The 23935-nt window shown below is 51.3% G+C and overlaps 1 protein-coding gene across 3 annotated transcripts in view; it reads right to left on the bottom strand.

Annotated features, from left to right (window-relative positions):
• Positions 1 to 23935, bottom strand: part of BRD4 (bromodomain containing 4) — a 56860-nt gene that overhangs the window by 26081 nt on the left and 6844 nt on the right. For all 3 annotated transcript variants that reach the window (XM_090128762.1, XM_090128764.1, XM_090128763.1), the window contains exons 2-8: positions 17616 to 17710; positions 8660 to 8776; positions 7083 to 7401; positions 5743 to 5880; positions 3091 to 3226; positions 1482 to 1765; positions 40 to 399 (exon numbers count right to left, since the gene is read on the bottom strand). In XM_090128762.1, coding sequence (XP_089984888.1) covers positions 40 to 399; positions 1482 to 1765; positions 3091 to 3226; positions 5743 to 5880; positions 7083 to 7401; positions 8660 to 8679 — 1257 coding nt within the window. In that variant the 5' untranslated portion in view covers positions 8680 to 8776; positions 17616 to 17710. The remainder of the gene's footprint in view (positions 1 to 39; positions 400 to 1481; positions 1766 to 3090; positions 3227 to 5742; positions 5881 to 7082; positions 7402 to 8659; positions 8777 to 17615; positions 17711 to 23935) is intronic.

Raw genomic sequence — 23935 nt, 5'->3', positions numbered from 1 at the left:
CCTCTACCCCCAAACCCCTCTCTGTACCACTGAGCTTACTTTGATTGTGCTCAGATCCATGGGATGTTTAATGATATCGCAGTAATCGTGCAGCCCCAGTGCTTCTACATCCACAGGTTTGTAGAAGGGCCAGGCGTAGGCCGCGTGTTTCTTGGCAAACATCTCCTTGATGATGCCACTGCAGTACTTGAGCTGCTCAGACACTTTGCTGCTCTTTTCTACCATGTGCTGTTGGGAATCTGGAACGTCCTTCTTTGGGGGCTTCACCGGGCGGCTGCTTTCCCTCCGTGGGCCCAGTTTGGTGGATTTGGGTTCGGTGGGAAGCGAGGACGATTCGTGGATCGGGTCGATGGTGGTCGGTGTGGTGGTGTCTGCTTTCCTCTTCACTCCTTTTTTCGTCTGCAATCGAGCAAAGAAATCACCGTTACCAAAACCTGCAAGGCTGCCCTCAACCGCGCCGCGCTCCCCAAAGTGGCGTGACTTTGGTTTGCCACCATGGATGACTCAAGCTAAGGGCTGGGAGCTGCAGATTTCTCACATATACTTCAGGAGCTCCACAGAAAACCACATGGATTCGCTCTGCTGTACGAGGAAGGTCAGGAGCATGACTCACTTTGGCAAGGCGAGGTTTGCTCCTGAGTCATGGAGGACTTAAAAATTAGGTTTTGAGGGGATGAGCTCCACGCAAAGCTGGGCAGAATCCTTCGTGTCTGACTGAACTGTGCCTGAGAGGGGTCACCAAAGGATCCTCTTCTACTCAATCAAGAGGAGGGAGCAATTTCCAAATTGGAATTGCAGAATGGGTTGGGTTGGAAGGGATCTTGAAGACCACAGAAGCACGGAAAAATCACGTTGAGTGGGACCTCAAAGATCGCGGAACCATGGAATGGGTTGGAATGGGTTGGGAGGGTCTTTGAAGATCACAGAATGGTTGGGTTGGAAGGGACCTTAAAGATCACAGGACCATAATATTATTGGGTTGGAAAGGTAAAATCACAGAGCCATGGAATGAGTTGGTTGTGTCCTTTAAGATCATATAATCATAGAATTGTTGGGTTGGAAGGGACCTTAAACACCACACATGGAGCGACTGGGGTGGAAGGGACCTTAAGGATCATGGAACCATGGAATGGGTTGGGTTGGATGGGTCCTTGAAGATTATAGAATGATGGAATGGTTGGGTTGGAAGGGACCTTAAGGATCATGGAACCATGCAATGGGTTGGGTTGGATGGGTCCTTGAAGATTATAGAATGATGGAATGGTTGGGTTGGACGGGACCTTAAGGATCATGGAACCATGGGATCACAGTACAGTTTAGCTGGAAGGGTCCCTGTGAGCCTTTCCTCACAGCAGAGCTGCTCCAGCCCTCTGAGTAGGAAGGAAAATAGGAATCTTTTGACCAAACTGAGGCTGTCTGCCCTAAAACAAAACCGACGGCAAAGACCCAGCACTGCAGATGTCTCCACCCCAAGCACTCACCTTGACGGGCTGAGCGGGCGTGGGGATGACAGGGGGGTGAGGCTGGATGGGCTGGGGGGTCGGGGCCGGCGGGGCGGGGGCCTGGGGGGCCGGTGGAGGTGGCACTGGGGGCTGCGGAGGCACCATCGTCATCACGGGCGTCGGGACGATGAGGTCAGGGGTGACAGCAGGGAAGGAATGGGTGGTCTGTGCGGCCTGGAGGTTCTGCTGTGGGGCCTGAGTCTGGGCTGGGGATGAGGCCTGGGTTGTGTTCTGTACCGTGGATGATCCTGGCTTGGATGTCACTGCGGAAGGAAAAGGAAGAAAGTGCTGATTCTCTCTCTCTCTCCAGGCTTAATGGTCTTAACGGGAAAACAATGTTTCGTAACGAGTGAAAGAGTGTTGCTCATTAGATAATGAATGCTTTGCAGAGCCTGTTCTTGAGCAACCTGTCAGGGACAAACACTCCTCACGTGTTCCTCAACGAGAGGCTCTCACAGCTGGTTGGGTGAGATGGTGACGAAGCCCAGGACCTCACTCACCAAAACCACTCCAGGAAAGGAGCAAGGAGCAGCCCGAAGGCATCCTCCTCTCTTCTTTTCTTTCTAGGAGATGTCCTAGTGGCCAATGGTTGCCCACAAGCCAGCAGTGTGCCCTAGTGGCCAGGAAGGCCAATTGTGGCTGAGTGATCAGTGGTTGACCAACAGCTGACCATAAGCCAGCAGTGTGCCCTGAAGGCCAAGAAGGCCAATGGTGGCCAACAGGTTGACCAGTGGTCGACCAATAATTGACCAGCAGTTGAACAGCAGTTGACCACGAGCCAGCAGCGTGTCCTGGTGGCCAAGAAGACCAACGGAACCCTGGGATGCATTGCCCAAAGCGTGGCCAGCTGGAGGTGCTCCTCCCTCTGCTCTGCACTGGGGAGGCCCCATCTGGAGCACTGGGCCCAGATTTAGGCTCCCCAGTTCAGGGCTGATGGGGAACTGAGCCCAGCGGAGGCTGCAGAGATGCTGGGGGCCTGGAGCACCTCCTGATGGGGACAGGCTGAGAGCCCTGGGGCTGTGCAGCTGGGGAGGAGAAGGCTGAGAGGGATCTGCTCAGTGCTGCTCAGTATCCCAAGGGTGGGGGCCAGGAGGATGGGGCTGGGCTGCATTTGTGGTCCCTAGTGACAGGACAGGGGCACAGGGCACACACTGCTGCCTCATGGTCAACTGCTGGTCAGTCTGTTGGCCACCACTGAGGTAAACCTGTTGGTCACCACTGGCCTTCTTGACTACCAGGGCACACTGCTGGCTCACGGTCAACTGTTGGTCAACCTGTTGACCATTACTGGCCTCTATTGGCTACCAGGACACATTTGGCTCATGGTCAACTGTTGGTCAACCGTTGGCCACCAGGACCCCCAGGTCCTTCCCTGCAGAGCTCATTTGCACAGCTCAGCTCCAACCCAGATGGATGCTGTTCCTCCACTGGTGTAAAACCCTTCTGTGATGGCAGCCACCCCTCCCAGCTCTGTGCCACCACCCGACATGCTGTGGGCACGTTCCATCCCTGCACCCTGCTCACTGATGGGACATGTTGAACATGCCTGGCCCCAGCTCCAGCCCCCAGCTGTGGCTGAGTGCCATACCTGCTTCCTTCCGTGCGCGTCCTCTCCCTTTTGTCTGGGCTATAACGATTTCAGTTTCTTCCTGCGTCATTTCGGAGATTTTCTGCAGGAAGAGCTTTTCTAGAGCTTCTGCCATTAAGACTATGTCATCTCCTGGCTGGAGGAATAAGAGAGAATAAATCAGGCAAGGCACACCTCTACAAAAAGGACTGCTATACTCTAAACAAACCGAGATCGCCATGAAGATTTTGCCTGCGCTTTTTCTCCATTTAACACCACATTTAATCATAAAGGCAAATTAAAAATGAAACAGAAACAATTCGGAACAGTTTTTTTGTGAGGCATGGGTGGGATGTGGAACTCTGGCTGCAAACTGTAATCCTTATCATCTCCCAGCTCAGCAACGCCTGTAGCTTTTGTACACTGTGATCTTTCTTGGCACTGTTTCCATTGCCACACAGCTGTCCTGTGACAAGAGTCCTTGTCCTGAAGTGCTTATAAAGGCACGGAGAGATGATGGGCAGGGAGCTGTGCATGGCTCATAATGGGTGATGGCAGAATAAACTGAACCATGCTGATCAGTGCAGGCAGTGCTGCTCTTTTCTGGATGGAGGGAGGAAGAGAAAGAGGGGAAGAGTGGGAAATGAGGTGGAAACTCCTCACTGTGAGGGCGGTGCGGTGCTGGCACTGCTGCCCAGAGCTGTGGGTGCCCCATCCCTGGAGGTGCCCGAGGCCATGCCATCATCCTATGGTTCTGTCACCTTTGTGGACTCTCCCAGTGCAGCCCATTGTATCATTCTGTGATCTTCAGGGTCCTTTCCAAACCAACATATTTCAAATTCCATGCTTCTGTGATCTCTTAAGGCTCCTTACAACCCCAGCCGTGCTGTCATTCTACAAAAAGAAGACTCAGGATCCCTACAGTCGTTTCCCCCTGACTTTGCATCCTTCAGCAAAGCGCCCATGCGGGAGAAAGATGGAAGACGACAGCATGAGCTCTCAAGGAAATGCTTCCCATGCACTGGGGAAGGAGAAGAAGTGGAGGAGGAGGACGGCTTGTGGGGATGGGGAAGGCCAACACCTTCACAAGGCCAGTCCTTGCAGGCTGGGAGGAGGAAGCTCTGTTTGCAAAGGTCAAGGAAGTTGTGAAGGATGGTGGTGAGAGGATGCATCCTTTGGAAGTGCTCTGCAGCAGCACAGGTGGGGACAAATGATGGACATCAACACTTCATTGATGAGCTCTGAATTAATTGACATGACTGCACGGCACAGGGCTGGATGTTTGCACTGAAACATGACGTGAAATGAGAATGGGAGGGATTGGCCAGGAATCCAATGCAAAAGGCACCAACAAGTCCTGGCAGCTGCTCTGAAGGCTTTCTGCTTTGTTTTGCAGCGAGGGAGGGCATCCAACAACCCAACGAGAGCCAGGACTGATGGAAGATGAGAAATGGTGACAGTCTGCAGGCTCTGCGTGGTCCAAAACACATTTCTTGAGTACATGCAGAGAATGGAGAACTGGAAAGAGTGAGGGAGAAAGCAATGGGAAGGCACTGCAGTGGGAAACTGGGGAAAATGTGGGAATGTGGCAGCAAATAACGCAGACACGGAGGTATGTGTGGATGGTCTGAGGCCTTCAGAGCTTCGTTCCAGTTGTGCTGTGCTGGCTCAAAGCAGAGAAGGCAAAGGCCATGGGCATGACTTTGAAGGACCAGAACAAGACAATACAAGAATGTAAAACCCAAATAAAACTCAAATATCTGCAGTAACGAGCAGTGCCTGCCAGGGCCTGAAGTTGTTGTGGGTTAAAGAGGGAGTGCAAACCTTGGGAAGTAACCCACAGTGGTCACTGTGGGTATCAAGGAGGAGCTTTGAGGAAGAAGAAGAGACTTTGGGGAGTGAGGAGTGGAGGAAAGGAACCACGGAGCTGCCTGCCAGCACCTCAGCCAGTGGCAATCTAGCTGGAACAACACATCTGGAACAAACTGGGTCTTGTGCAACGTTTCTGAGTGGAGGAAGAGGAGGAGAACGTGGTCAAATGGAGCGAGGGTGAAGCACCAGGGAGAAGAGCACCAGGGAGGAACAGGGAGGGCAGGAGCTGAGATGGGGCTGAATTGGGGCAGGGCTGCAGGAACGCTGTGCTGGCTGCTGTTCTGAGGACAGCAGCAAACTCTCCATTGGTGACTGTTGCTCTCTGGTTCCTTGGCAGATGAGGAGGTGGCTCTGCAGCACCTCCAGCTCCGAGCCCCATCAGCATCTTCCTGGCACAGCCTCTGCCAATTCGGTGCTTTCCCATCTTTGCAGAGCACCCAAAGGCTGTGCTGACGCTCAGCTCCTTCCACCAGTCCATCAGTGGTGAATGCAGCACTCTCTGACATTCCACATCCCCTCCCTGTATCCCAGGTGGTTCCGTAACTGTTTACAAAGTGCTTCCCAGGATCTTTCTGATGTCTGGAGGGGAATCTTCTGCAGTGCAATGGAAGCAGAGCCGGGCAGGACACCGCTCCAGGCACTGCTCTCTGCAGCACTGTTTTTTCCCCATGTCAGAGTTATGAGCTCCAAAGCACACAGCCACAATTTGGCTTTTCACAGAGCTACAAACAACACAACAGACCTACCGAGCTGTACGAGAACAGCAGATCCCCTCTGAAAACACAGAGGAGCTCATCATACCTTATTGTAGATGTAACAGTTTGTAAACATCGTGTTAAAATCCTGGATACATTCTTGAGCATTCCAGTAGTAGTTATTCTCCAAGCGTTTCTTTATTGTTCCCATGTCCATCGGCGTTTTAATTATCTTATAATAATCCTGCAGAGGGCAGAGAGGCACCGGTCAGTGAGGCACAGAGACAGGGATGGGATCCCCCAAACTCAGCTCCAAGAGGATCCAACCACCCCCCCAGGCCACCCTCTGAGCCCCTCTGCTGTCATTTATTGGGCAAACCCCACGGAACACAGCAGGGAAAGGTGAGTGGTGAAAGGTGAGGGGTGATGCTGTGCTCTCCTCGGGGCTTTTGTGTGATTTCCCTCTCAGAGCCACAGAATCAGCGTTGGCTGTATGGGATCATAATGGGGCTGAGTAATGGCTACAAATCCAACTTGAAACGACTGACCCTGAGGTCGTGCATCCCACGCAGCCACACGTGGAGAAGGGAGGAAATAAGATTCTCTTTCAGCCTCTTAAAGGCATCCAGATAATACAAAGGAAGGTGCTGCTATTTTTAGGTGTTGTGGTTAGAAAGGGAGGACTGGAAATGCTGTTGCTATAGAAGCAAAGCTGTCTATGGGGTTCTGCTGCAAAGAAATCCTACAGCTCAGGTGATGTACCATAGAGAACTGCTCATCTCCTCTCTGCTCTGCACTGGGGAGGCCCCATCTGGAGCACTGGGCTCAGTGCTGGGCTCCCCAGCTCAGGGCAGATGGGGAACTGCTGGAAAGGGCCCGCTCTGTTCCACCTCCACAGGAAGAACCAGAGCCCCATCAGCATGGAAAAGTCAAAGAAACAGAGCCCCCAAAGCCCTCACTGCTTTGAGAGTGTTCTAAAAGATCCCCAAATGTGAATTGGAACCCAAAGTATCAGCTGTGCTGGGCCACAGCCCGGCTGGAGCACCTGTCCCCATTTCTGGGTGTCTGAGGACATCAGTGCTGTTCTGCTTTCCCTAAGAGGAAAGCTGACGTGTGCCACAATTTGTTTAGGGTCATTTTTAATGGGATTTCAATGGACAGAGCCCTGGAACAGAGAAGTGGTTGTGTCTCCTTCTCTGGAGAGCTCCAAGTCCACCTGGACACAACCCCATGCACTGCAGGGAACTGCTTTGGGGAGGTTGGACTGGGGAAGCTCCAGACTCCAACCCCAATGGCTCTGGGATTCTGTCAGCCTTAAAGCCAAACCATCAGCCGAACCACTCAGCAAAGCCTCAGCACCTCCTTCCTAAAGACTTCCTTTGGCACAAAGGTGAACGTCCGCCCTCTCCTTCCTCCCGCTGGAGAAGAAACCCCACGTCTACTCACGGGGAGGTTCAGCTTGACAGCATCCACGGGCTGCTGGAAAGGCCACGCAAACTGGTGCTTCCATAGCGTTTTGAGCACCACTTTGAGCAGGTACTGCAGCTGGTTGGTCTGCCGCTTGGGTTTGTTGGGGTTGGAGGTCTCTGGGGGAGGGGGGTTGACGCCGACGGTGCTGCCTTGCTGGGGTTGTGCCTGCGCCTGCGCTGTCGACATCTGGGTGGCTTCGAGGCCGTCGCCCATCACTGGCAGATTTCTCAGTCTCGTCCCGGGGCCGCTCTCTGCAGACATGCTATTGATCCCATTGCATTCCTCACCAGACACCCTGCAAGAGAGAAAGGGGATGGGTCGATCCCGGCTTTGCTTGAAGGGATGGGTGCTGCTTAGAAAGAAGCGGGTGGGTTTGGTGAGGTTGGCTCTGTGTTTTTGCAGCCTTAAGGACATTGCTGCAGTGTGTGAGGGAGCAGAGAGACCAAACTGTGCCAGGATTCTGCACCCTGGGGCAAAACAGGTTGTTGTGAGGCCGTGTGCTGCCTCACCCAGCATTCAGCCCCATAGGGAGCGCTGGTTCTAGCCTTGTTCTCACCTCATCTGCTCAACGTGCTCCATTAGGAACTTTGCTAGGGGGCAAAGGAAGCTCAAAGGAGCAAAGCTGTGAGCACAGAGCTTCAGCTCCGGCCAAAACCCAAAGGTTTGGTTCACCTGGAAGAGCACAAGAGGTGTTCATCTCAATTCAGTCCATTGGAGCACTGCAGCTGCCCCCCACCATGCCAGCTCCCCCCCCCCCGGTGTGATGCTAAATTCCTTTTGTCAGGTGAGCCTTGAGCTCCTGCAGCACATCAGAGGAACCACGCAGCACAACCGCGCATCCCACAACCACGCAGACCCCTCTGCTTTTGGCAGGTAACTCCAACATCATCCTGAAGGCCAAGAAATTGATAACAATGCATTTCTGTCGGCTCGGAGGTGTTGTTCCAGGGCTTAACTCAGCCTGTCTGCCTTTATAAGCAATGGGAACCAAGTCCTGACCATGAACTCACACCCTGACCGACTGGGTGCCCCCCTGAGCACACCCCAAAGCTGTGTTGTTGGTCCCTCATGTTTTCACCCTGGGCAAACGGAGCACGCTGAAGCTTAGCATTACAGACAACAATGCAGTTCCATGCAAAGACTGAGTTCAGTGGAAGCTCTGCTGTTCAAATGATACGTGGGGAAAGCGAGGGAGGCACCAGCAGCCTTTTGACACGGCCCCTGGGGTCACAGGGTGCTTTTTCAGCTGTCTGAGAGCTGCTGTTCTCAGCACTGTGCCACCTGGGATGCCCCATCCGTGCCGAGGTGTTGGCAAACATCTGAGCTCTGCTGTGTGCTGCTTTTCTCCCCTGTTAACACAGTGACCTGCCTGGCCTCACACACAACGTGATTTGGGATGCAATGTGGATTTTCTCGTTGCCAAATCCCTCCGATTTTGCCTCTGAGCTGTGCTGAGCCGAGGCTGGGATGTGTGGCATGAAGGCCCTTCCCTGTGTGACAACTGGTGGCCAAGCAAAAGGAATCCTCTGTACTCACTGCAGGGGCTACGTTACCTTGTAGGATACATTGCCATACAATTTTGCCCCAGAAAATGATGCAGGGTCAGAAGTTGCTTGGCTTGTCCATCTATCTTCCGTGGCTTCAGGCACAAATGCCTTTAGATAGTGTATCTGATGAAACAAACAAAGCAATTAATCTGAGGCATCAGTGGGAGGCATCAGAAACGAAGGCACCTCCGTAGATTCAGTCTTTGGCACACAGCAGAGGTCCAGCCCTGGCTCTGAGCAAAGCAAAAGGGGTCTGCAGACACCTTTGGGTCTCTGCAAGCAGAAGTGAGGGGTGCTGGGGGTTCCTCCTTCAATCCATCACCTCCAGACCCACCATCGGCTCTTCTCCCTTTGCTCCCCATCACAACAGCCCTCTGACAGTTAAAGGTCAGAGGAAGCCGAGGATTTTTGTTAATAAAACAGGTCCTGAATGTTTCAATTCCTTCCTGCTGCACTCAGCCCCAGTGCCAGGCAGGTGGGCATCACTTCCAGTCCCACCTTCCGCCCTCCTTCTGTCTTTCTGTCCGCTCGGAGGATCCCAGCAGCTCCTCCTGGGATTTGCTGCAAGCAGATGAGCTGCACATAAACCACCCTCCCTCCTTCCTCAGCTCTCCCACCAAGAAGGGAGACCCAGAGCTACAAAAAACACCGTAAGTGAGGTGTAAACTGCATGGTGCTGCATGACGTGCAATGTATTGCTGTTTTATGTGGTGCATTACTGTAATACATGGGATAGAGTAAGGTATAATATATGCCTACATAGAATATTGCTGCAGCACATGAACTATAGAATAATGTATGATTTATGCCTACATAACCTGTAACACAGCACTGTAAGACATAAACTAACATAAAATAGAGATTAAGATACCTTATGCCTACATAATCTATGCCTATATAACAGGCAATACAGCCCTATAATACAAGAACTATAGAATAAAGCATAACCTGTCCCTATATAGCATGTAATACAGACTGTAAGACATGGGCTAATGTTGTATTACCCCTCTGGAATGAGTAATAGAGCACTGTAATACAAAAACTAGAGTGAGACCTTCTCCATGCCTATGTAATAGAGCACTGTAATACATAAACCATAGATTAAGTGATAATCTATGCCTATATAATATGTAATACAGCACTGTAATACATAATCTAGAGATTAAGTGATAATTTATGCCTATGTAATGAGCAATATAGCACTGTAATACAAAAACTATAGAGCAATGCATTATTTATTCCTGTATAATAAGTAATAGAGTACTATAACACATAAACTATGGGGTAAGGTATTTCCTGTGCCTGCATTACATGCAACACAGCACTGTAATACACAAAACATGGCTTAAGGGACAATCTAACCCCATATAACATGTTCTACAGCACATAAATTAAAGATCAAGGGACAATGTAACCCCATATAACATGTACTATAACATATAAATAAAAGATTAAGGGACAATCTGACCCCATATAATATCTACTATAACACAAATTAAAGATTAAGAGACAACCTAACCCTATATAACATGTTCTATAGCATATAAATTAAAGATTAATGGACAATCTGAGCCCATATAACATGTACTATAATACAAAGACTAAGGGACAATCTAACCCCATATAACATGTACTGTAACACAAAATTAAAGATTAAGGGACAATCTAAGCCCATATAACATGTACTATAACACAAAATTAAAGATTAAGGGACAATCTAACCCCATATAACATGTTCTATAGCACATAAATTAAAGATCAAGGGACAATCTAAGCCCATATAACATGTACTGTAACACAAATTAAAGATCAAGGGACAATCTAACTCCACATAACATGTTCTATAGCACATAAATTAAAGATCAAGGGACAATCTAAGCCCATATAACATGTACTGTAACACAAAATTAAAGATTAAGGGACAATCTAACCCCATATAACATGTTCTATAGCACATAAATTAAAGATCAAGGGACAATCTAAGCCCATATAACATGTACTGTAACACAAATTAAAGATCAAGGGACAATCTAACTCCACATAACATGTACTATAACACATAAATTAAAAGATTAAGGGACAATCTAACCCCATATAACATGTTCTATAGCACATAAATTAAAGATCAAGGGACAATCTAACCCCATATAACGTGTACTATAACACAAATTAAAGATTAAGGAACAATCTAAGCCCATATAACATGTACTGTAACACAAATTAAAGATTAAGGGACAATCTAAGCCCATATAACATGTACTATAACATATAAATCAAAGATTAAGGGACACTCTGACCCCATATAACACGTACTATAGTACCACAGCACATGAACTAAAGATTAAGGGACAACCTAAGCCCATGTAATACCCAACGCAGAGCTGTAACACAGAGTGAGGTACAACTACCAACACGACGTGTGTGGTGGATTATAAACAGCCTCTGTACAACACTATGGGCTGTACAAAGGATGGAAAACCTCGCGTATCGCCGCCTCAAAGCTTCGTTATCAATTAGCTTGGCTAATTAAAGACGGGTTGACTTAATCCATGTGTGCATTCCAACTGATGGAAAAGCCAGGAGGGCTGGGCCAGGAGGGAGGTGAGGACTTGGAAGTCCTCACCTCCATACTTGTTTTCATGTTAATGACATCTATTAGGAAAATCTCCTGCTCACTATGGGGGAAAGAACCACAGAATCCTAAAATGGGTTGGGTTATAGAAGGACCCTTAAAGATCATAAAAACATAGGAAGGGTCAGAAGGGTCCTTAAAGGTCATAGAACCATGGAACGGGTTGGAAGAGTCTTTAAAGATCCAAGAACCATCGAATGGGGTTGGATTGAAAAGGTCCTTAAAGGTCACAGAACCATGAAATCACACAATGGGTTGGGTTGGAAGGGTCCCTAAAGGTTATAGAACCATGGAATGGGTTGGGTTGGAAGGGTCCTTAAAGATCCAAGAACAATGGAATGGGTTGGGCTGGAAGGGTCCTTAAAGGTCACAGAACCATGGAATGGGTTGGGCTGAAAGGGTCCTCAAAAGTCACAGAACCATGGAATGGGTTGGAAGGGTCCTCAAAGGTCACAGAACCATGGAATGGGTTGGGCTGGAAGGGTCCTCAAAGGTCACAGAACCATGGAATGGGTTGGGCTGGAAGGGTCCTCAAAGGTCACAGAACCATGGAATGGGTTGGGCTGGAAGGGTCCTCAAAGGTCACAGAACCATGGAATGGGTTGGGTTGGAAGGGTCCTCAAAGGTCACAGAACCATGGAATGGGTTGGGCTGGAAGGGTCCTCAAAGGTCATAGAACCATGGAATGGGTTGGGCTGGAAGGGTCCTCAAAGGTCACAGAACCATGGAATGGGTTGGGTTGGAAGGGTCCTCAAAGGTCACAGAACCATGGAATGGGTTGGGTTGGAAGGGTCCTCAAAGGTCACAGAACCATGGAATAGGTTGGGTTGGAAGGGTCCTTAAAGATCCAAGAACAGTGAAAAAGGGTTGGGTTGGAAGGGTCCTCAAAGGTCACAGAACCATGGAATGGGTTGGGTTGGAAGGGTCCTCAAAGGTCACAGAACCATGGAATGGGTTGGGTTGGAAGGGTCCTCAAAGGTCACAGAACCATGGAATGGTTTGGAAGGGTCCTCAAAGGTCACAGAACCATGGAATAGGTTGGGTTGGAAGGGTCCTTAAAGATCCAAGAACAGTGAAAAAGGGTTGGGTTGGAAGGGTCCTCAAAGGTCATAGAGCCATGCAATCATACAGTGGGTTGAGTTGGAAGGGTCCTTAAAGGTCAAAGACCCATGGAATAGGTTGGTTTGTAAGGGTCCCTAAAGGTCATAGAACCATGGAACAGGATTGGGTTGGAAGGGTCCTTGAAGGTCACAGAACTACAGAACGCGTTGAAGGACCTTAAAGATGACAGATCCATGGAATGGATTGGGTTAGAAGGGCCATTAAAGATCCAAGAGCCACAAATGGGTTGGGTTAGAAGGGTCAGAGAACCACAAAACCACACAAAGGTTGGGCTGGATGATCCTTGAAGATCACAGAACTGTGGGATCACAGCACAATTGGGTTGGAAGGACCCCAAAACTCCCCAGCTCCACCTCTGCCATGGGCTGGCTGCCCCCCACCACAGCTCAGGCTGCCCAGGACCTCCACGCATGGCCTCAGGCACCTCCAATCAAATGTGTTTAATGGGTTTATATGTTCCCCTCACACCATGTTAAGAGCTCTGGTTCAGATCTGCTGCACAAGACAGCAGGAAGGGACTGACAGCACGTGGCCACGTGCACTGAGCCATTTATCTGAAGGTGGAAGGTAGCTTCCAGGGTCTTGGCACTTGCATGATTTAGAGGAGAAAGGGCACAGAGTTTTCTGGTGGGTAACCTGCAGATCTCACAGCACCAGACATGGGGATAGGAAATAAAGTGTGAGTTTCGCATGAAAACAGGTCGAGGAAGTGTATTCTGTACAACTGAACATCCCATGGTTCAGCTGTTGGGAGAGCACAACTACAGAGCGCTCTCAAAGACATCTCCAAAAATATTTCTACTATAAATACTGTGAGCTTCCAAGCAGTTCCATTCTCCAACAGCTGGGCACTGCATCTGCTCCATGCAGTGAGTTATGTCAGGATGATTTATCCCAACACTTCTCAGGAAGAGCAGAATCCCCAAAATTATGGGGGTGAAACCTCCCCCGTCTCCTTCCCCTGCAGGTTCTGTAGCTCCAGGGGCAGCCACAGGGGAAACAGGTTGCATTCTGTGCTGAATTAACCAAAGCCACAGCACTGGTGTCCTCAGCTGAACCCAACGCGAGGCCCATCCACAATGAGGAAGGACAGAAGTGTTCTCTGAACATGGAATTGTTCACTGGGATTGGCCTGGAGAAAAACCCCAAGCAAACAGAGGGCAGTGCAGGAGGGAGGAGAACCCAGCACAACACTGCCTCCCTTTCCATTACTGATAACGGAAAAATAATAATGGGTAATAACAACAATAATAATGGATAGGTGCTGCTGTTTGAGCACCTATCAGTGTCTAAACTTTATCCTTGCCTTAAATTCAGCATGTCTCCTCCAGCTCTGCACTCCTGGCTGCACACCTGAGGATGCCTGCAGCCCTCAGCTACTCACTCATACCTTCTCAGCTCTGCCTGCATTCCTCTGTGCCCCCCCAGCAGCACAGCTTCCAGCAGGAACCACCTCACTCATTACCACCCCATTCAAATAAACTTGGTTAAAGCATTTGCAGTCCTCATCCCACCGCTAAAAGCTTTTTGTGTGTCGATTTCTTCACCTGCCCTGCAGGAAAGGAGACTGAAATCCCCACGGTGAACACTGGCTGCCCTTTGGAGCCTTGAAGAACTTCATCCCACCTCTGCTAAGGAGAAAGAAAACACAGTGGAGCTTCATTCAGATTCACAGCAGCTCTGCCCCGTGGTGGTGACGCGATCTGTGTCAGTGGGGAAGAGCAAAGAGGATTCCTTTTCCATCTGACCGATTTAAGCAGCTGCTGGAGCTCATCCAGCAGTCGCACTGCTGTGGTTGTGCTGCGTGCTCCCAGGTTGGATGTGGGACACTGGCTGTGAGCTCCTGGGTTGGATTCTGAACTCTGCCATTGCTGTGCTCCGTTCCGTGCACTTCAGCACAGTCTGGTGACAGCACTGAGCTGAGTGGTGCAATGATATGGCAGTAGGAAGGGATGGGATTCAGAGGGACGTGCACAGGATGGAGCAGTGAGTCCACACAAAGCTAACGAGGAGGACATGAGGATGCTCAGAGGTTGGAGCTCCTCTGCTGTGCCGACAGGCTGAGCTCAGGGTGTGCAGCCTGGAGAGGAGAAGACTGCAGGGAGACCTCACTGCATCCTTCCAGGACCTCAGGGGATAAACAGGAGGAGAGTGACTGTACGTGGACAGAGTGACAGGATTGGGGAAGGTTTAAAACTCCCAGAGGGGAAATTTAGGTCAGGTGTGATGGGGAAATTCTTTACTCAGAGAGCAGTAAAGCCCTGGCGCTGCTGCCCAGAGCTGTGGTGCCCCACACCTGGAGGTGCCCAAGGCTGTGGATGGAGCCCTGAGCTGGTGGGGGGCACCCAGCCATGGCAGGGATCAGCCTGGGGGGGCTTTGGGGTCCTTCCAACCCAACCGTGCTGTGATCCCATCATTCTGCACTAAACAGAGTGCAATGCTGGAAGAGTTTCATTTATTCTTCTGCTGTACGTGATGAGGGCTGCCCCTTGTTTCTAAACAGGAGCCAGCCTTGCAGACAGAACACCCTTTCTCAAGTCTGTGCCACTGCTCCTAAAGAAACTGCAGGGACGTCCCTTCCTAGGCTCAGTTTGCCATAAGTCCTGAAGGCCAAAGGTAGCACCGAACTGAGATCTGAATGGTTTCACACCCAGAGCTCAAACACCCACAGCCCTCTGCTTTTTGTGCTCCAGCTCCCACACGCTCCATGCTGCAGTCCTTGCCCCACAGCACCCAGGCTGCCAAGCAAAGCTTCGCCTCACCTGAAAGAGCAGAACCAGCCAAGTTGTGCTCAACCCACCGAGCAGAAACAGCTGCTCAAGCAGGACGTGTGCACACCATGCTGGGAGCTGCTCCCCAACATGTTGGGAGCTTTGGAAGATGGAGGCAGAAGGCTCCAATGAGACCTTCCTCCCCAGAGCTCACCTGTCCATCATCATCCTCCTCACTGCTGCTATCTGCTGCCAGGGACTGCTCCTCCTGCTTATGATTTTCAGGTAGCTTTTAGGTCACACCACAAAATTCTCAGTATTTTATCAGCTTTTCTGCCTTCCTCCCCCTCAGCATAGTTACAAATTTTACAGTTTACAACTAAAACAAACCCTCTTTGTGCCCACGTTTGGTTACCAAGGCAGTTTTCTGGACAGGAACCATTCCTGCTCAAGATAATCCCCCCCCCCAAAAAAGAAAAAACAACCAAACATTTGTGACAATCCATCACCATGCACTGCATACCAGAAGCATTCACCCCAAAAGCATCACAGGACTTGGAGGGTGAAGACAAAGCACACAGAACAGCTCTGCTGAGAGCCTGGGATGGATTGAGCCATGGGAATGCTGTGCACTGCCTTGCCTGGGCCTGGCTGGATGCTGAGCCCCCAATGCTGGATGCTGAGCCCCCACTGTGCTGCCTCAGGCCTCCAGCTCCTCCTGCAGGCAGTTCTCACTGTGTTAACACAGCTCTGAGCAGTCCCCAGAGGGTACCTCAACACTCTGGCACCTATTTCACATGCATCACCTCCAGCCATAGCAGAACCACGGAACCACAAGGCTTGAAGGGATCTCCGTGGACCCGAATCTCTCCGTGGAAGGAGAACCCCCTCCCCAAATCTCTGTGCCAGGGCTCTGCCACTCACACAGCACAGAACTTCTCTTTCCTGCTCAGATGGAAATCCCTGAGCTCCACTTTGTGCCCCCCAGTCCTGTCACTAGGGACCACAAATACAGCCCAGCCCCATCCTCCTTGGCCCCACCCTTGGGATACTGAGCAGCACTGAGCAGATCCCTCTCAGCCTTCTCCTCCCCAGCTGCACAGCCCCAGGGCTCTCAGCCTGTCCCCATCAGGAGGTGCTCCAGGCCCCCAGCATCTCTGCAGCCTCCGCTGGGCTCAGTTCCCCATCAGCCCTGAACTGGGGAGCCTAAATCTGGGCCCAGTGCTCCAGATGGGGCCTCCCCAGTGCAGAGCAGAGGGAGGAGCACCTCCCTCACCCGGCTGGCCACGCTTTGGGCAATGCATCCCAGGGTTCCGTTGGCCATTTTGGCCACCAGGACACCCTGCTGGCTCGTGATCAGCTGCTGTTCAACTGCTGGTCAACCACCAGTCAACCTGTTGGCCACCATTGGCATTCCTGGCCCCCGGGGCACAGTGAGAGCACCAGAGCAGAGCAGCAAGCAGATGGAGGGAGAAGGCAGCAGGACGTGATGCTGACGGCTGCATGACTCAAAACCAACAGCTTTCCCCATCCTACTCTCATCTTTTATCCACAGTGACGCATTCGCACGGTGTCCTGTAGACATGACTCAAACATCAGACTATTTCCACCCTTGAGAAAAGCAAAGCTTGCAGCGAGTGAAAGAGATGCAATGCTTGCTCTGTACTCCAGCCCAGTATTGACAAGAGCTGCTCTTTTCCTGGAAAAAGCACTTCCCCCCTCTCCTCTCTTTTACTTCTTGCTGCTCGCTAGCAAAAAAAAAGGCTCCAAGGTCAGTGTGCGTGGTTAAAGCAAGGGATTTCCCACAGGAGACTGCAGGAAGCCAATCACCACCCGTGCCTGCATTACGTCCTGCAGGGAACATTCCTCCCACTGCGAGCCTGCCAAAGAATTCAGGTGTCAATGCCAACGAGGGACTTTTAAAGCTGAAGTCACACAATAACAATAGTTGGTATCTGGGGGAGTTTTCTAGTTGTTCCCAAGCACTCTGTGGCAGCCTACCAGATACAGAATGCTTTGGGAGGAGTGAATTATCTGTGAAAAGGCACTGAGAAGATTTACAGCAGAATGCATGCGCGATGGGAAGCAAGTGACTTCCAGGTCAGCCTGTGTTGGATGTTCTAAAATGCCAGAAAAGCGGCCCAAGATGTGGACAATCCCAAATTACAGCCCCACCACGTGGAGTTTCCCCACCCTGCTGCCATCAGCTCCTGCAGCACGGAGGGCTGAAGCTGTGTGTGAAGTTATGAGGACAATAAACCAGACCCAGTGGCAGCGTGGCTCCCATCTTCTCACCCAACCCAGTGCTGGAGGGCAGAGGGTGAACAGCACAGCTTAGAGAGCAGCAATCCCAGTGCTCCCACTGCCCTCTGTGTCACCTTTCTCCTCTCCGTCCCCCAGAAGAGGCATTTCTGAGCCCAAAGCAGGGAACAGGCCGCACCTTGCCCCCCAGGCAGCATGCACTCTGTTGCACAGAGGAGAACTTGCTGGGCTTTACCTTAAATCCTTTGACCCTTCGAGGTGTCGGGTGCTGCTCCTTCACCAGCCAAGCCCTCCCACCTCCATTTTTGAGGCTACCGTTGGAAGAAAGATCTGCAAGGAAAAGAAACAGGGTCTTACTACAGGATTACAGCCAGTAAATGACTCTCATTTCGTAGCATCTTTCCTTTGACTTTTGTTCTCCTCATTTTTGAAGAAGAGAGTTGGATAAGCTGCAGCAACCCATCTGCAGCTCTCCCTGAAGACATGCACTGCTCAGTTCCTGCAGTGCAGAGGGAAGGGAAGGCCTTCATTTCAATAAAGGAGTGATGCACCCCGTAAGTGAGCACAGCACATCCCCAAGGCGAGGGGAAGAGCCCAGCTCAGCCCTCGTGGTGCAGCACCGCTCCGTGGAACCGGTTGCTGGGCAATTACCACCAAGCACTAATTGCTGTTTTAGTGCTGGGTTTTAAGGTTATGGTTTTAGTCGTCATTAATGCACTCACACGAGAGCAGGGTGTGAGGGCTGTCACAGGACAACCCCTTCAAAAGAGGAAAATCCATTGCAACACCAGCAAACCACTGCCTGAAACGAGCTGTGTTATGACAAGGTTTGCATGAAAGCCACAGCACTCACCGTGTTAGGGTTTAAATCCATCATTCAAAGCTGCACACACCCTAGCACTGCACTGAGCAGCTCCTTTCCTGAAGTGACCCCAGCACCAACAGCACAAGCTCCTGGCTCAGCCATAGGGATGAACGGAGCCATAGGGATGAACGGAGCCATAGGGATGAACGGAGCCATAGGGATGAATGGCAGAACTCAAACTACCCCAGCTGAGGGCTGAAGGGCTGAGATTCATTTCCCTGCAATGCACGAGGCAGATTTAGGGCTAAGGGGCACTGGGATGCAAGGCAGCCATTCCTAATTCACGGTTCCAGCAGAGATCCTGGCTCCTGAACACAATTCTATCAGCAAAACGCCTGCAGGGAGCAGCCCACTGCCTGCAGAACAACAGGATGGGATCCACCCAACCCAACCCATCTTACAGCCACATGGCCCTGCTCAATGAGATGCTCTTCAAGTTTTGCTTTAAGCCAACTGCAAGAAAACACACCCAGGAAAGCACAAAGCCCTCATCCAATGCAAAGCAGGTAATGCTTCAATCCATCTCCAGGTTCATCACACAGAGAACTGCCAGGGCTGTGCCCTCAGGCTTTGCCTGGCTCCAGCACGACAAGATAATCCAGAGAGCTGCTGTTTCCCACATTGCTGCACTTGGATTTCACCAACTCAAGCTGCTGCTGACACGAGAAGCTTTGCTTTACCACGAGGATTTCAAAGCAGGAAGCGCCGTGCCTGAATTCACACCCACAGCCTCAGTTTCTCAGTGCTGTGGGGAAATCCCAACTCTCCAAACAACTCCGGGGTGAAAGGGAGAAGTGATGACACGTGTTCCAAAGAGAAATGTGCATGTCAGTGCTATTGGCAGCGGTGATCACGAGACAAAGTCCAAGGCTGCACTCAGCCCAGCCATCTCCTGCAGCCACGGGCTTCGCTTTCCATACACATCCCACCTGCACAGCACCCAAAGGGGAATTAATCCCACCCTGGGACCTCAACACCCAAAGGGGGATTAAGATTGTGGGAGCACACAGGGTTGGAAAGGTCCTCAAAGATCACAGAATTGCAGAATGCGTTGGAAGGGTCCTCAAATATCACGGAATGGATTGGGTTGGATGGGCAGGAAGGGTCCTCAAAGATCACAGAACGGATTGGGTTGGATGGGTTGGAAAGGTCCTCAAAGATCACAGAATGGATTGGAAAGGTCCTCAAAGATCACAGAATGAGTTGGGTTGGAAAGGTCCTCAAAGATCACAGCATCACAAAATGGGTTGGAAGAGTCCTCAAAGATCACAGAACAGGTTGGGTTGGAAGGGTCCACAGAGATCATGGAGTCACATAACAGGCTGGGTTGGAAGGGTCCTCAAAGATCACAGCATCACAAAATGGGCTAAAAGCGTCCTCAAAGGTCACAGAACAGGTTGGGTCGGAAGGGTCCTCCAAGATCACAGTATCACAGAATGGGTTAAAAGGGTCCTCAAAGACCACAGCACCGTGGGATCACAGCGTGGTTGGAAGAGACCTTGCAGCACAAGGAGATGAATGCTTTGGCCCAGCAGTGTCTGCTGGCACTGCACAGGGGACACGGGCTGCCCGTGCTCACTGCACTGCCTCACACTCCCCTTTTAGCCACAGCGGGGCTGAGCCGTGCTCAGAGAGCTGCACACACAACAGCCCATCATGCACACAGCTTAAGAACAAGTGGAAAGGTGAGGCTGCCTGAACAGAAACCCACAAACACCAAACAGTAAATAGGGAACAGGAGGATCTGACTTTAAATGAGGTTGTTGCCATCATTCATCACCTTCTTGGGGTATCGAGCAGCGGGATCTGATTCACAGCTTGCCCTCTGCCATCCAGCACAACCACGCTCCCCTTTTTGGGGTCACAGGCACAGAACTTTGGGGACAATTCACCTGCATCTCCACGTTTCCAGGTGAGCCCCCAGCACAAGGCTTCCCAAGCCCAAAGGAACGTCCAAGCCAACACCACAAGCCTCGTTCCCAAAGGGCCACGCAGACAATCCCAAGGCCAGACACCTCCCCAAAAGGGCCAACAAGGCAACATAGGGTAACACAGGAACCAGCAGGCTCCATATGGGAACTGGGAATTACTGCTGAGCTGCTCACACACAGCTAACCAGTGCTTTTTAAGCATTTAAATGAATCAGCACAAGGCCACTCTACTCACTCATACTCACTCCTGCCTTGCAGGCACGTTCTCTGATGCTCAGCATGCATAATGCCACAGATCTGCCCTAAACCAGCTGCAGTCAGTCCCAAACCCTGCACAGCACCGTGCTTGGAGGGTAAACAGCAATTTTCTGCAGCAGGAACACCTAACAATGCCTCTGTGAGTGAGTCGTTCCCATTTGAAAGCAAGACAATACCTGGGTATGGCAGCTGTGCAGCTGATTCAAACCTGAAGGTGACAGGAGGGCAAAGCCAGGTGCTGTGACAGCTTCTGCAAGGGGAGAAGTCCTGCTGTTAAGGGATGGGGATGCATGGGGGGCTGGGAGCGAGGGGGAGGGAGGGCACAGCTGGGTGATGCTCCATAAGCAGAGCCAAGAGGAGGTGAGAGCCATTGCCAGGTCGAGCAGAGCCAAAATCCCATTGGGAACGCACGTTCTGGAGATATAGGGCATTGGTTGGTGGATGCAGATGTGAAATCATAGAGCCATAGAACACGTTGGGTTGGAAAGGTCCTTAAAGATCAAACAACCACGGAACTGCTTGGAAGGGGCCTGGAAGGTCAATGTGGCTGTGGGATCCCAGCAACCAGAGCCCCCTAACTGCTGTTTTGTCCCACCCTGCACTCACAGCACACATTAGGAGGTGTGGGAAGCTCGGTCCCTTCTCAAACAGCCCCATGTGATGACTCCTGAGATGGGATCAAGTTGTTTATCTCACAAGTTAGCAAGCTAAATCCAGCTGCCACAGCAAGGAGTGAAAGGAGAGCCATGAACCCCACTCAGCACATGTCAAAACCAGCCGTGGTTTCACATTCAAGAGCCTCTGTGATGGAGAGGCTGATAACAACAGATCTCATTTCCTTCAGCTCAAGAGGGCCTCCAAAGGTCTGAAAATGAGAGGTTAAGGAAGGGTTATAAATTCAGCACGGGCTGAAGAGAACCATGGAATAACAGAATGTTCGGATGGAAAGGTCCTCAAAGATCACAGAACCACAGCATGGTTGGGTTGGAAGGGACCTTAAAGGTCACAGAACTACAAAACCATAGAATGCTTGGGTTGGAAAGGACCTTAAAGATCACAGAACCATGGGATGGTTAGGTTGGAAAGGACCTTAAAGATCACAGAACCATGGGATGGTTAGGTTGGAAAGGACCTTAAAAGCTCACAGAACCATGGCATGCTTGGGTTGGAAAGGACCTTAAAGCTCACAGAACCATGGCATGGTTAGGTTGGAAAGGACCTTAAAGATCACAGAACCATGGCATGGTTAGGTTGGAAAGGACCTTAAAAGCTCACAGAACCATGGCATGCTTGGGTTGGAAAGGACCTTAAAGCTCACAGAACCATGGCATGGTTGAGTTGGAAAGGACCTTAAAGACCACAGAACCATGGCATGGTTGGGTTGGGGACCTTAAAGCTCACAGAACCATGGCATGGTTGGGTTGGAAAAGACCTCAAAAAATCACAGAACCATGGAATGGGTTGGAAGGGTCATTGAGACTAGAGCCACAGAATTACAGACACACTTGGGTTGAAAGGGACCCCAAATCCCCTCAGACCCAATCCTGCAATGGGCTGGGTGCCCCCCATCAGCTCAGGCTGCCCCATGGCTCCAACCAGCAGAGCAGCAGCACAGCAGGAGGACATTCCATGCAGAGAGGCTCTGCTGCTGGCACAGCCACGGCCCAGGTGAGGGAAGGAAGGAAGGAACACGGAGCACATTTCTGCTCCTGCTGCCAAAGGGAGCGAAGCGAGCTCGGCACCGGGTGCAGGTCAGCACGGCCCAGGAACACCACAACCATCAATTAGGGGGTTTGGAAAGCCGTCAGGTTAACGAGTAACCCAACCTCAGCTGTCAGCCAGCACAGCCTCCCTGGCTCTCTCAACAGTAAGGTGTGGGGGGGAAGCAACCCCATGGGCACGCAGGGATCAGGATTACTCAGCGCTGAAGCGTTCCAGCTCCTCCGTACCACGAAGAGAATGGCTCCATTGGTAATAAAACAGCTCGTGTGCCAGCTCTGAGCACCCCAGACGACTCAGTGCTCATGGAATTGCACAGCAAAAGCCACAAGCTGGTGTTAACAGCACTGAAAGCACTCCAAGCCGTCCCCAGGAATCCAGCTGAGGTTCTGCAGGAGTCAGGAATCCCTACTTGGGCTTCCAGCCACCCAAATAACCAAGGCAGGCTGCTGGGAACGGAACGCTGATGTGGTTTGGGGTCGATAAAACCATTTCTTAATTGTGTGTGGGCCAACACGGAGCTGAGCACAGCCACCTCCAGATGGGTAGAGATGGGGAGGAACAGAGCTGCTGCGCCGTGAAACACGTGTTCAGTACAACCAGGGCACACACACCGTGCCACAAAACACACCCAGCGACACAAACCTGCGCCTGAGCTGCGTTCAGCCTCCACGAATCCCTCAGAACCATTCTGCAGCACAAATGCACTTCTCTACCAAGGGGCAGCACTGAGAGCAAACTGCTATTTACCTCCAGGAGGGCTGTATCCCCAACGAGCCACTGCCTGCTCACCAGGAGCATTAAACCCCCAAACTGTCCATGCTCACAGCTGCAACCCCCCAGCATCGCTCTGTTCTCCAGTTCTCATCTGTCTGGAATCACCAGTTTCACTCCTGCGCACACCAAAGCAGCACAGGTTGCAGAACAACCACCTTCCCCACCAGCTGCTGCGTGTGTTCGTTCCTACCTGGAGCTGCAGAGGGGCTGCCAGTTTCCTTCAGCTGGGATCTATGAGGAAAGCTGACCCTGAGCTCCTGGAGCTGCTGCTGCTCCTCCAGCACGCGGCTGCAGTCAGAGCACGGGGCTCCAGGAACTGAGGTGGGAAGGGCGAGCCAAGGTCAGAGCCCAAACAGCAGATAAAAAAGAGCCGGGGCGTAAAGAAAACATGTTAAAAATGTGAAAAATGCCGCGTGCTTCGCTGGTTCAATCTGTTCCAAGCAGGAAAACCACGTTCTGTTCAGCAGAGCTGTCACACCATGAGAGCTGCTGCTCCCCGTGGGCTCGGAGGAGAACGTTCCCTTCACATCAGAGAGCTGGAAGTCATCCTGTGCCCCAGCAGCACCGTGTTGGGATCACTGCAGGAACAACGTGCTGCCCCAGCTGTTGGTGCAGCTCTCCCCTTCTGCACAGCACAGAAATTGAGACATTCCTAACGAAGCGATCCATGAAAGCAGCACTGTGCCACATAAAGGGTGCTGGAGAACAGCAACACGCTCTGGAAATTCACCTTCTGCTCCTCGGGTTTTGCAAATAGTTGGAATTTCCCTCTTGGAACACAGCAGTGATCCTCCACAGCTCCACAAACAGCCAGCTGGCAACGCGGGCCGCGTTTGTAAATCCACACATCTCCAAGCAGCAATCAGCAGCCACGGCTTTGGTGGAATGTGAGATGGGCTGCGGGGAGCTCTTCCTTCCAGGACAGCGTTGGAGGCACGCAGGCAGAAGCAGGACGAGGCATGGAAGCTCCTGAGTCCCAAACAGAGCCCACAGTGCAGCCCTGAG

The sequence above is a fragment of the Phasianus colchicus genome, chromosome 34 (assembly GCF_987193195.1).
Source record: "Phasianus colchicus chromosome 34, bPhaCol1.hap1.1, whole genome shotgun sequence".
Lineage (NCBI taxonomy): Eukaryota > Metazoa > Chordata > Aves > Galliformes > Phasianidae > Phasianus > Phasianus colchicus.
This window is presented reverse-complemented; position numbering and strand designations above follow the sequence as displayed.